A 13,899-nucleotide genomic window follows, 5' to 3' on the forward strand; every position below is an offset into this window, starting at 1 on the left:
ACCAATTTCTTCCATACAAATGGTCTAAAAACAATTTTAAAAATCATTGAATTCGATTGTTTTTAAAATTGTTTGGCATATTATTCAAACACCACACACACATACACAGTTTGGTTATATTGTTTTGAAGTTTTAGGCATACTCGAATGAAAAAATTTAAATTGACAAAAAGCTTTGGCTAACCTTTCTTATTAAACCATGGTTTGCGCTATGGAATTGACATATGAAATCCAAATCCACTGGGTTAATCCGGTTAATTGTAACCGTGGTATTACATAAACTCCAGAAATATGCAAAACTAAAAACATATTTTAGGGTTAAGGGCTGGAACAAATCTCCTCAAAGTCCACCTCGAGAGCACGAAAACGTAACTTACCAACGTTTTAATATTGAATTTTACAACGGTATTGGCGTATGAAATGTAAACAAAACACGTTTGTTGTCAATTTTGGCTTCTAAATAAATATGGGTGACAAATCTACGATAGTATCGATTTTATCGATAGTTTGGAACGGAACCCAGCACTTAAATCACTAGAACAATTGCCGCTGGAGTACATCTTTTCCTATGAATTCACCTATGAATTTTACAAGAGAGCGCGCAGCTAGGATGCACTCCATTTTGCTTCCACGGCACACAACTAGGATGCACTCCATTTTCGATCCAAATCACAGCCTTTGATGTAGTGTTTTAGATTAAATTCAATCTATGCAGTCTAAAGATGCTATAAAATGCAAGCCATTGCAAATATCCCAAAATAAATAAAATACATTGCTTATTCGTGTAAACAAGAATATTAACTTTATTACACTTATACAAATTATAAAAACTCTCCATTAAATTTGATCATAACTGAGTTTACTTCCTCTGCCGCAACTGATATTGCTCATCATCCAAATGGTATTTCATTTTTCCTCCAACTCCAGTTCAGATTTCCAAAAAGAACTCTAACTCGTATATAACTCTGTTTTTTGCAACATGTTGCTAGAAAATACAAAAAGTTGCGAGCTGGCACAAGAAACAAGGTAGATGCATCGGTGAATTGCTACACTAAAAATAATTTAAAATGCAAAAATTTGTAAACAAGACGGAAAAATGAAATTTGTTTTGATGTACAAAGTTGATTTAATTCAACCAAGACTAATATTTATGATGTCTAAACGATAAAATAATTCGTTTATTTATTTAAGATGGGCAAACAGCGATAAAATAATTCCTTATTTGCTCTTTAGTTAGCATTAGTAGCATAATGTGCTAATCATGGTGGAATAAGAAGGTGTTACATCAAATCATACCAAACGTCAAATTTGGTCACAATAATGTATTATTGTGAATTGCTTGTTTACATTTTGTATGTGTTTTTATTCACAATGATGAATTTTGACAACTAGTGTAATAATCAGCTGTTTTTGCCGCTGTACCTGTATTATTGTGCCATGGTGCTCACATTTTCAGTATTAAACAATATATTGGCAATTTGAGGTATGTTTTTGGGACGAATTCAATTTACAAAAATTTCTTTTGACATTTCAAATTCCATCAGATGGACTGAAGCATCTACCTTGGTAATTGTGCTATGAACAAAAATCAGCTGACTGCCATTATGCCTGTTCGATAACTTTGCAAGTAAAAAGTTTTTGCAAGTTCTTGCAACTACTTGCAAGACTTCTCTATTCTCTTCGCCAAATGGTCTCTTGTTGTCTCTTTTTATAGCTTGTGTTTGTCTATAAAGTGTAGACATGCTATCTCTTACTTACTTTTTTTGTTTTGATTTTTCATGGCGAATTCCTAGTTTTTTGACGTTTTAGATTCGATCAGCTGGGCTGAGGCATCTATGTAATTGTACCATGGTACTGGATTTATTAAATCCAGTCGATGATTTATGGCTATTCGAAATGAGCTAAAAGCCAGAAAGCGTATTAAAATCCGTGACACAAGTGCGTTTAAAAAATTGTGGTCACAATCAAATACGTTCGCCATTGTATACTTATAGCACATCAACCACAATATATGATGAACTAATACTAATAAGAAGAAAATAACAAATCACCACAAGATTTTTATAACCATAACACAGTAAAATCTGATATCGTTCACATTAATATAAACCAATCGAATCGGAAGAGCATAGAAATAAACGAGTCTAAAAGTGAACATTTCAAGCCTTTTAACGGAAAATGTTGTGTTGTCCCTGTTGTTTTAGTGAGGAAGAAATTAAAAGCAAAAAGATCGATGAAGAAATTCGCCGAGATGCTCGAAAGGAAACAACTAAAATTAAGCTATTACTCTTGGGTGCCGGGGAATCTGGCAAATCAACATTTATACGACAAATGCAAATTATATACAAGGATGGATTTTCTGAAGAGAAAAGACAAACTTATTGTCTAAATATTAAGCAGAATATACTTAACGCAATGCAGACAATGGTGGCGGCAATGAGTACGCTCAACATTGACTTTGAATCAAAAATGAATAAACGAAATGCTGAGCTAATTATGTCCGCTGATTATGAAACGTTTGCGTGCTCGCTGGAAATGTATATTTTGGCTATAGAAGAATTGTGGCATGATGCAGGTATTCAAGAATGTTATAGAAATCGTAATCGATATCAATTAATTGACTCGGCCAGATATTATCTGGAAAATATTGATCGAATAGCGGCACCATCTTATCTACCAACCGACGATGATATACTGCACGTAAGAATCAGGACAACTGGCCTGATAGATCACTTCTTTACGGTGGACAAAGTTGTTTTTCAAATGACAGATGTTGGAGGACAACGTTCGGAACGCCGGAAATGGCTGCATTGTTTCGACTCCGTAAAAGCCATTATATTTTTGACTGCAATTTCCGAATATGACCAAGTGCTGCGAGAAGATGAACAGCAGAATCGGCTTATTGAGTCGAAACTTTTATTTCAAAAAATCACCGATAGCAAATGGTTTATCGATACATCAGTTGTAGTCTTCTTTAATAAAATTGATGTGCTCGAAGAAAAAATAAAATACTCGGACTTAAGAAGATATTTTCCCGAATATGACGGCCCCCATCAGGATCATATAGCGGCAAGGGAATTTATAGCAAATATGTTCCTTGATGAAATGCCCGTGCGGAAACTATTTAAACATTTCACATGCGCCACCGACACTTCAAATATTCGAGTTGTTTTCGATATTGTTCGAGAAACCATATTAGAAGAACGTTTAAATTTTATTGGCTTGTTTTAACCACGCTCGGTTTTTGTGGTCTGTATTATTTTTATTGTAAATGAATGTGTGTGTATTTAGTTGTTATAGAAATAGAAATTGTAATGTGAATAAACAAAGACAAATATCAAATATTTCCTCTGAGTTTCTTATTACAAGCTCTTATAAAAAGAATTTTATCAAAGAAATGCTCCGTTTCAGAATCTACTATTTTTGGATTTGCTGACAAATTTATAAAGGAAAAATTTTCAATATCTCAAAAATAGTAGATTCTTGCAGATTCTGGAACAGAGCAAATATTGATGTACTAAAGTTAGAATTGCAACTATTGTATAAAAGTCTCGGTCCACACTAGAGTGATTTCATTGAGTTGTTTCTTCATCATATGTATTACAATTGATTTCATGAAATTGTCTCAATGAAACCACTCTAGTGTGACCTGCTATGCCCAATAAAACCTGAAATCCAATTAATTGCAAAGGAAAATTATTTCCTTTACGAACGAAAACATTTAAATAAGTTTTGGTCGCGGATTTAGTGTTTTAAATGTGATTTTGTACTCAACGTGTTTGGGTAATACGGACGCTCAGAGAGCGTTGTTGTGGTAGAAAGGTGAAATATTTGTGTACATCCCGTCGTTATTTAGGTTTAGCAGTAAAGACTACACATAATATAAGCTTTGTTCCAGAAATAAAAAGTTTAAAAAATTTTTACGATTTTTACTCATTTTACTCATTTAATCGAAGTGGACTGTTGACTTCATAGAAAATCGAAAGATCGATTTTCTATAAAGATTTTTAGTTTTTTTCAGTGGAAATCGAAAGATCAATTCTGTTTTGACTTTTTGATGGGCTACGAATAAGAAATATAGATATGACTTCATTAGCCGGATTTAGCACATTATCAGGTTTTATTTACTAAATCCAGGAAAAATCTACCAGATTTCCCATACAAAAATAACCTCGTATTGAGTGGATTTGTTTTAAATCTGGCATAAATCCTCGTATACAACTCTGTTTTTTGCAACATGTTGCTAGAAACTACAAAAAGTTGCAAGCTGACACAAGAAACAAGGTAGATGCATCGGTGAATTGCTATACTAAACAAAGACAGAAATACAACTAAGACTAGACAAAATGCATGCAACAAAAAAATGTTTACGAAACTTTGTATAGGAACATTACCCTTAACAGGTTGCAGTTAATTCAAAATCGCAACCAAGGAGGAACATTTCATGTAATGGTATCAGAAACGAAATTTATGAATTCAAGGATCTATTCAGGAATAATTCTATGTCAATTGGATCGGTAAATTCGGTTAAATACGTAAAAATGTATAAAAGAAAAAAATGTTATATCACCATATCGTAATATAACATTATTGGTCTGTTCCAGTAATGCACATTTCTACACATTTTTACTATTTTTTTCGATAACATAAAGGAAAAATCGGTTATCGGAGTAAAAATGTGTAGAAATGTGTAGTACGGGAACAGACCATATGTTAAATTTAAAAGCCATTCACTGAAGAATGATAGCAAAATTATGTCTTATCTTGTTGTATTTATTGCTCTGTTCCAGAACCTGCAAGAAGCTACTATTTTTTACTACGATAACATTTTTTCCTTTATGTTATCGGAAAAAATAGTAAAAATTAATAGATTCTTGCAGTACTGGAACATACCATATGTCTTTGTACTAAAAATAATTTAAAATGTAAAAATTTGTAAACAAGGCGGAAAAATTAAATTTGTTTTGATGTACAAAGTTGATTTTAATCAACCAAGACTAATATTTACGATGTCTAAACGATAACATTATTCGTTTATTTATTTTTGATGGGCAAACTGCGATAAAATAATTCTTTAGTTGCTCTTTAGTTAGCATTAGTAGCATAATGTGCTAACATTTTCTGTATTAAACAATAAATTTGTAATTTGGCGTATGTTTTTTGAGCCGAATTCAATTTACAAAAAATTCTTTTGACGTTTCAAATTCGGTCAGATGGGCTGATGCATCTACCTTGGTAATTGTGCTATGAACAAAAATCAGCTGACTGTCATTTAAATCCTCCAAAATGTATATCTAAATGCAATGAGATTTGTACTGGATTTATTAAATCCAGTCGAGGATTTATGGCTAGTCTAAATGAGCTATAAGAGCAAGACAACATTACCCAGCAAAATGTTCTGCTTAGTTTACATTTGGCGTCGTTTCGTGATTTCGAAGGCGTTTCGTGATTTCGCGCGGAATCAAGCAAAATTTTTCATGATTTCGCATACAAAAATGAAATCATCTCATTTCGTGATTTCAGCGAAATCAACATCGAAATCACAGCACACATGATATACAACCCTGCTTTTGCCTAAGAAAGTACCAAAAGTTGCAACACTTTTCACGTATCACAATAAACAAGGTAGATGGTCAATTGCTGCAACAAAAAATGTTAGTGTCAAAATTTGTAAACAATGTGAAAAAAATATTAAATTACTTTGTTACAATGCTATTTTTCATTGTGTTCCCGTACTTTTTTAATGGTAATGTTAGAAAAAGAGCGAATTGTCAAAAATTGCTTCCCAATACAAATTTCTTAAAAAATACGGGAACGAAAAAATGGCGGTAATTGCAAAAACTCCATCATAAACGTCAAAATCAACGTATCAGCTATCATATTAGATGCCAATGAACATGCTTGCTGCTAGTTTCTACTAGGCCAAAATTGTATGGCGAAAACAGGAGAAGAGGGTGTTATTCGGCGCTATTTTTGTTTAAAGATAAGTGCAAGTCTTGCTAGATTTCGGAGTACGGGAACGCATTTTTAGCACTAAACGGGAAAACTACTGCAAGTACTAATATTGTGCAGGTTCTGAGCACAACTTTTACCTATCAAAATTTATTATAACGATGTCTCAACAATAAAATCATTTTTTTATTTTTTCATTTGTTAGTACTATACACAATTAATACGATATATAGATAATTTTACGATAAGTTTCCAAATAAAGTTTTAAAGTTCTATATTGTCGTATATTTTTGATGATTAATTCAATTTACAACAACTTGTTTAGAAATTTCGGGTGCGATCAGCTGCGCATATGCATCTACCTTGATCATTGTGATATGTTTGAAATCAACAAAAAATAAATGTAAACATCGGGGTGTATTTCAGGATTTCGTGAAATCCAGTGGATTTTGGAGCGCAAGTGTAAACTTGGCATTCGATGCCAAAGATGGCATTCAATCATGGGTGCAAGTGATCTAGCATGTCATCTTTTTAGCATCTTCATCGATGAATTTTATATGAGCGTGGACCCCAAAAGATGACGTTCTTTTCTGGATCCTAAGCATGTCATTTTCACCCATGCTTTGACATGTCATTTTAACCAATGCTTTGGCATGTCATTTTCACCAACCCCTTGGCATGAAATTTTCATGTCTTGTTTGGAAAATGGAAATGCTGTATTGAAATATGGTTTTCATGAAAAACAAAACTCTTTATTAATTCAAACGAATTCATGAAATAACTACAATTAATTTATCAGTTTAGTTTTTCAAAAGTTTACATCCAAAATTGCAATGTAATCACCACCACTGCAACGCAAAAGATTACTTCCTCCGTTCTCCGCAACTGATATTCTTTCATCTTACAAAAGGTTTTTTCAATTATCTTCCCATCACCAGTTCAGATTTCGAAATGGACTCCAAATGCACTCCTTTAAGTATTTTTATTTCGTAAATTACTTTTATTTTATAATTTTGTTATTTTATAACAACATTTTGGTAATTTATACTCTTTTGTTTAGTGACGGAAATATGTAGGGATCTACAACCCGGCTTGCTTTAGGGATCTCTAAGAACAAAATGTAACGAACGGGGAGGAGAGACTTTTTATGGAAAATACCATTTATGCTTAATTAATTTATTTTTAATTGTTTCTTTCCAAAAGTAGTTTCTTCTTTATTTTCAGATTCTTGTTCCTTTTCGTTTCGGACTTTTTTTTCAAATTCCAAGAAGCGAGATTTGATTGATTTCATTCTATGTCAGATTTAGAACAGACAAGGGAACTTTTAAAATAGCAATGTGTGCAGTCCGATTCTATTTTTAGCTCGATGGGACGTCATATAATACCAATTGTTTAGAAGTTTTAGTTGTTTGATATGCAGGAAATGTAAGACAACATCACGACGACAGTTCTATCAACTTTGGTCTGTTCCAGAAACTGCAAGAATCTACTTATTTTTACTACGATAACAATTTTTCCTTTATGTTATCGGAAAAAATAGTAAAAATTAGTAGATTTTTGCAGTACTGGAACGTACCAAAATGAAAATAAACAGGTGTGTAAATAAAAACACAAACATCATCTCTATTGGATCGATGGAATGGGTACAAATGCTGATGAAAAGATCGGATCTTTCACGACTTCCTTTGCATTGGTTCAAATCCTAATGAAAAGATCGGATCTTTCACGACTTCCTTTGAACCAATGCAAAAGATGACATGAAATCACGTCATCGCAAAGAACACCTTCCGTCAAATTTTGCTGGGTAGCTGTGTCTTTTTACGTGATAATTTGTAATAATAGCTGTGTCTTTTTACGTGATAATTAGTAATAATTATTACTATGTTACTGATTTTGACATTTGTATAAAGGAAAAGTTGCTGAAAAAATGTTTCAGCAACATTTATTAAGTAAAAAGACACACCAAATATTACCCTGCGTTTACACATGACAGGACAGTTGAGTGAATGTATTGATAGTCAAAAACCCAAAACTTGCCTATGCACATAGGTTTCAATCAGGAAATTTTTGGCCAAAACCCTATTTTTGAAGTTTCGAAATTTTAACTTTTTTTTTTTGCACAGAATAATAAAAAAGACCTCAAGTCATCTAAAAATAATTAGTTTTTGTAAATAACGTTAGTATTCGTTGATTGACGCAGTACCAAAGTTGACACTTTTTTATGTAAAAATAAAACAGACTTTGTGCTGTAAAATATACAATTTTTGTTGTATGCGTCGCTGCATAAATATACAGAAGTGAGACCAAAGTTATTATGAATCGGGAAGCTGTTAATGAGTACTTTCATAATATTTACAAAAAGGTCGATGAAATTTGTAAAATTAGCGTAATAAAATCAATTTTTATATATATTAAAAATTATTTTTTACAAATATTTTTAAAATATATTTAAACTTTTAAAAAAATGTCCAAGTTTGTTCACCTCCAAATTGATTTTGAAAGATAGCTGGGGGTCTGAACTAATAAATTGAGAAATAAATTCTTGCTCAAATTTGCCACAGTTAAAATAAAGTGGATTTTTCTATTTTAAGGTGGGAGAATTTTTTGTAAATACCTGTTGTGACTGTACGTAGTATCCAATTGAAATAGAACGATAATACCCACATCTATCAACCGATTTTTCTTAAAATTCATATTTAAGGGTTTCAGAGTGTAGGAAACAAGTATCTGTTAGTTTTTTGAAAATAGGTCCATTTTTTGTCATAGCCCCCACATAAAAGTACCGTCCGATTTTAGATATTTTGTGAATTTTAGCGACACTTTATGACCGATTCGGCTGAAATTTGGTATTTAGACCTCTTGGAAGACTTGAATCTTTCGTACCAAAAATTGTTAACATAGGTCAATGCTTTGGTTTAGACCCCACACAACGGGACCACCCTGTTCAAAAAATTTTGGCAGTTTTTGGTCATCTTTGTCGATAAAACGTAAGAATTGCTGTTTGTACACATTTATTAAAAATAATAATTAATTTCAATACAAAATGGACGTTGAAATAGTTTTGGCCAGAAAATTTGGATTTGGAACCATTGTGCTATGTGACGTAGGCGTCCAGACAACTGCAAAAACAGTTGTAAAATTATGAATGGAAATCATCAATATCTTTTTGTTTTCCGTTCACATATTTTGTTTTTGTTCATATTTTTTTATGTTCAACACTGTTCGCACAGAAAGGTAGATTTGTTTTCCGCCCGAAATATTTAATAAAAACACTTGAGTTTTCAATTTTATATTTTACAAATTTATTAGCTTTAAGTTGTTCACTATCAAATGCCGGTTATTTGTCAACTAAACCTAATCTTATTTCTAATCCCTCTTGTAGGGCCACATAAATAAAAAAGGAACACAAGCGAATTAAAACGATCAAAACAAACAAAACGATCGAAACATCAGAAACGAGAATATTCGCACAAAACAAAACAAAGAGAAGGGCCACAGTTACTAATATGTATGTCAACAGACATACATACAGAACTGGCGAATAATCACAACAACAGTGTCGTTGTTGTGATTGCCCATCCAACACAAAACGGACGACGAAACTAATAACAGACAAATGCCTAAGCTGTGTAGGCATTGTTGTTGTTGTTTCTCGTTGCGACGGACACGACACAAAAGGGAATAAGTACAAGTACTACACACATTAGGGTGGGACGAACAAATAGAACATTAGTGTGGGTCGAATAAAATATATAAATGAATAATTAATAAATTTCAAATAATTTCAAATACAATAATAAGATTTAAGACCCAATAAATATAATAATTTATACAAAATAAAATGGACAACAAATCGACATAAAACACAAAACATTTAAATGATGATCTCCTCCAACATCCTCCGCCCGTTGAAGCGTGTAAGGTTCAAAAACCGTATATAGCGATGGAGGATCCAATTTGCCTGGGGTGGGATAATAATATACGGGGTCAGTATCGATGGACAACCTCGTTGTAGAAAAATGCAATGTGTCGATGGTAAGATCGTTAAACGTCTAGCAATTGGAACACAGTCCTCAATGACAGTGCTATCTTGCAAGTTTTCCAAAGACAACGCAATTGTCGGCAATGACTCCTGAATGCTATTGACTTTCCAGAGTACAACTTCTATTCCCGATGGAAGCACATGGGCGACATCTATAACCTTCATGAAAAGATCTAGTGGACATATGTTTGGGATACAAAAAACAAAAACAATTAATCGAATCCACTTCAAATAAGTTAAGTGCTTATCCATAATGACTGGAAATGCGTTATTTCCACAAACAGTAGACTCAGAATAGGCAACAACTACAGCTGGAGTACTTCTTGCTAGTACATGTTTCCAAAACATGTTCCTCGTTTTTTCACGGAGTTTTGTGACATGATTTGCCACAAAACAGTTCAAAATCGATAAATTAAGTTTGAGCCACTGGAGGACAATCTTAGAATCTGTCCAAAAGTGCAACGACGAGACGAAATTTTCAAATTTGAGTTTGATTTTGAGCCACGTTTTACTGAGAAAAACGGCAGATCGACAAGGTAAGGGCTGAAATTTGATGCCAACAACTTTCGATGATTTAAAATTCCAAGAAAATTTTAGATTTTTGAATACGAGCCACGAAATTGATATTTTTGTAGGATTTGTGACATCGGGCAAGTCGTAGCGATAAAATAAGATAAGATAATCTTCCAGAGGTTTCCAGGACATCCCTAAGGTTTTGGTAATGTCGTTGTCCGATGTATTAATGATGATTTTAGTATCATCATTCGAAATGAAAGACGCATGGTTACTATTCTGCTCAGCGAATTCGATACCATTTAATTTCAAGATTTGTAATAACTCGTCCTTCTTAAGGGCTAGAGTTTCAATGTTATCGGCGCCAGTTAGTACGTCATCGACGTAAAGATCTTCTTGTAAGACCTCCGAACCACAGGAATGATATGTGCCATGTTTATCTGCAATGAGAAACGAACTACGATATGCGAAAAAAGAGGCGGCCGATAAGCCATTAGTTATAATGTTAAGTTGGAATACCTTTATATAATCATCTCTGTTATTTCTCCACAAAACTATTTGAATCCTTTTATCTTGTTCATCAATGCGACACTGCCGATATATTTTTGAGACATCTGCAGTGAGAGCGTATTTGTGTAAACGAAACGAAAATAGTGTGGTGATCAGATCCTGCTAAATTGTTGGAACGACCATCAATATATCATTCAACGAATGATTCGACGAAGTGTGAGCGATAGCATCAAATACGACTCGAAGTTTTGTAGAACAACTTTGAGGCTTGAGAACACAATGATGAGGTATTATATAAGACGAATTATTCGACGATCGGTTGTAGGGCGACATGTGCCCGAGCGACACATATTCTTGCATGATTGCTTCATACATCGATTTCAAAGTTGAGTCACGTTCAAGTCGTCTTTCGAGCGACAAAAACCGTCTACGAGATATTTCCAATGAGTTACCAAGATAATTGGGTAATTTCTTGAATGGAAGACGAACTTGTACCCTTCCATAAGAATCAAATCGACTATTTTCAATAATGTGATCTTCGATTACCTTTTCTGCTTCAGTGTATGTTGAAGGAGACTTGGAATACTTCTCAGCTTTCCAGAATTGGTTCAAAGTTTCATCAATATTTTGTTCTCGTGTACTTACGATTAAGTTACACGTCAACGAATTTGAATGGGGACGACTGGGCGACGAACCACCAACTATCCATCCGAAAACAGTATTTGTGAGTGAAGGGTGACCATTTCCCAACGAAATTTTGCCATCCAACAACAAATCGAAGAAAACTTCTGCACTGAGAAGCACATCTATACGTTCAGGTTTGTAGAATGACGGATCTGCGAGTTCAATATTCTGCGGAATCTTCCATTGTGATGTATTCATCAATTCACCAGGTTGACGAGACGAGATTGTTTTAGTAACTGCGAAATTAGAGGACCACTGGAACGAACTACTTCTGGATTTAATGGTCGCATCGATAGAAAATTTGATTGCTGTCCGAACTTCTCCAATTCCCGATATTTCTTGAGAAAATGGCCTAAATTTGAGCTTCAGCCTTTTCGCTGTTTCCTCCGAAATGAAATTCAATTCAGAACAAGAATCTAACAGAGCTCTTACCGTCTGAAATGTGCCACAATTATCCTTCATCAAAATTACAGCTGTTGGAATAATCGCTCTTTTAAACGAACGAGCCACGAACGACACTGGATTAGAGCTGGTTGATGGTTGTGGTGAGTTACCATTCGAATTCGATGTAGTAGGTTGTTCTGGGCTACTGTAGATGTGCAAAAGCGTGTGATGTGCAGAACTACAAACTCTGCATCGAGATTTTGAGGAACACTTGGACACCATATGACCTTTTCGAAGGCAGTTGATGCAATGTCCGCTACGTTTTACGAAATTAAAACGTTCTGAGACGACAATGTTTGCGAACGACGAGCAAGTTGATATATTATGTTCACTTGAGTTACAATATGAACAGTTCGAATTTGAGTTGACAAATGTATGAGCCGACCGATTGAATCTAGGAGAGTTATGTTTGTTTGGAATGACTTTTTCAACAAGTTCAGTTCTCTTTCTATGACTTTCGAGAAACTGACAACGACGACTTAAAATTTCATAGCACAAGTCCCATGAAGGCAACGATTTGAAATCTTGTTTTTCATCATAATTCTCTTTTGTTTCATTGTCCACTTTTGATAGAACCATATGCACTAAAATTGCATTCATAACATCTGCCTCTGATCCGAGCGACAATAACGAACCACGAACAGCAGATACGGTATCAATAAGATGGCGTAATGAGACACTATCACTCTTTTGCATTTGTGGAACATTGAACAACGACTCGATATGTTCTAAGAATATGAGCACTTTATTGTCATATCTTTCTTGCAATCTTTGTAAAGCCTTTTCATAATTCTCTTCACAAACTTGAAATGGTTGCACAACAGCTAAAGCTTGACCCGAAAGACAGTTCAACAAGTAGTTGAATTTTTCAATCAAACTTATTGTTGGGTGATCACGCACGATATTGTTAAACGCTGTGATAAATCTCTGGTATTCACTATATTTTCCATCAAAATTGGGCAACTTAAGTGAAGGCAAACGAGAATTTGAACCACAAGCCATAGAAACATTCATCAAACTATTGTCCACTGCCACTGAACCACGATTTTTGTTTATCAATTTCAATATTTTGGCTTTGGCAACAATAAATGTTTCTTCTAAATCACTTCTTCCATTGTCATTAGTATTAATAGTTTCTATCTGACTTTGTATTGTGCACAACTGTTTAAAATATTCTTCTAATATTTCGAGCCGACATTCTAAAATGGTCGAATCCATTTTCGAACCATCTTTTTCCACTTTCTTTTGTATGTTTGTAATGTTTTTCTTTATCAAACTACGTTGTTGTTTAAGAGAAGCTAGATCCGAACCACTAGCATTCTCTTCCACTTCAATGTCGTCTTTTGGCATTTTGAGAAACTATACGAGAGAATAACAATCGAACAACAAAAGAGAACTTGGCTTCTATTTTCAAATAAAAGCGCCAAAAATGTTTATGCAAGACCACAAAATTTCACTCAAGATGGAGACATTTTTGTCGAAGTATTTTATTTTCTAATACAAATTAGAAAATTCTTGATTGTATAAGTGTATTTTCCAACACTTTCCACGAACGACGATCAATGTATGTATGTGTTTACCGCGATTGCGTAACACCAAAGTTCTTCGAGCAACAAAAATCCACTTTCTGCTAAAGAATATTTAAAAATTATTCTTTTCGAAAACAATATAATTTTTTGAACGACGGTAGAAATTAAAACTAATCAAAACCACGGTTGGTTATTAAGGCGGCGAATTATTTGTTCTGTTGTTACA

The 13,899-nt window shown here is 33.8% G+C and overlaps 1 protein-coding gene and 1 pseudogene across 4 annotated transcripts; one reads left to right on the plus strand and one right to left on the minus strand.

Moving 5' to 3' along the window:
* Nucleotides 1-1,778: 1,778 nt before the first annotated feature.
* On the plus strand, nt 1,779-3,341 carry LOC141390917 (guanine nucleotide-binding protein subunit alpha-11 pseudogene; annotated as a pseudogene).
* Nucleotides 3,342-9,235: 5,894 nt separating this feature from the next.
* LOC141388627 (uncharacterized) lies at nt 9,236-13,743 on the minus strand. Of its 4 annotated transcripts, none has more exons than XM_073958654.1 (2): nt 13,725-13,743; nt 9,236-13,503 (listed from the first exon to the last, which is right to left on the minus strand). In XM_073958654.1, the coding sequence occupies exon 2, from the start codon at nt 13,492-13,494 to the stop codon at nt 11,179-11,181; it is 2,316 nt and encodes a 771-aa protein (XP_073814755.1). In that variant the 5' UTR covers nt 13,495-13,503; nt 13,725-13,743; the 3' UTR covers nt 9,236-11,178. The 4 variants fall into 4 exon arrangements, 2 of the variants coding, with proteins under 2 accessions (XP_073814755.1, XP_073814756.1); XR_012408907.1 differs by lacking the exon at nt 13,725-13,743 and having other exon boundaries at nt 9,269-10,946; nt 11,026-13,714; XR_012408906.1 differs by lacking the exon at nt 13,725-13,743 and having other exon boundaries at nt 9,269-10,963; nt 11,026-13,714.
* Between the last annotated feature and the right edge of the window lie 156 nt (nt 13,744-13,899).

Source organism: Musca autumnalis, unplaced genomic scaffold (assembly GCF_047663935.1).
Source record: "Musca autumnalis isolate F117 unplaced genomic scaffold, ASM4766393v1 scaffold_1, whole genome shotgun sequence".
NCBI classification, from domain to species: Eukaryota; Metazoa; Arthropoda; class Insecta; order Diptera; family Muscidae; genus Musca; species Musca autumnalis.

Bases quoted from the DNA above. Each gene is read 5' to 3' on its own strand.
- LOC141388627 (XM_073958654.1), bottom strand. From the start codon at position 13,494: ATGCCAAAAGACGACATTGAAGTGGAAGAGAATGCTAGTGGTTCGGAT.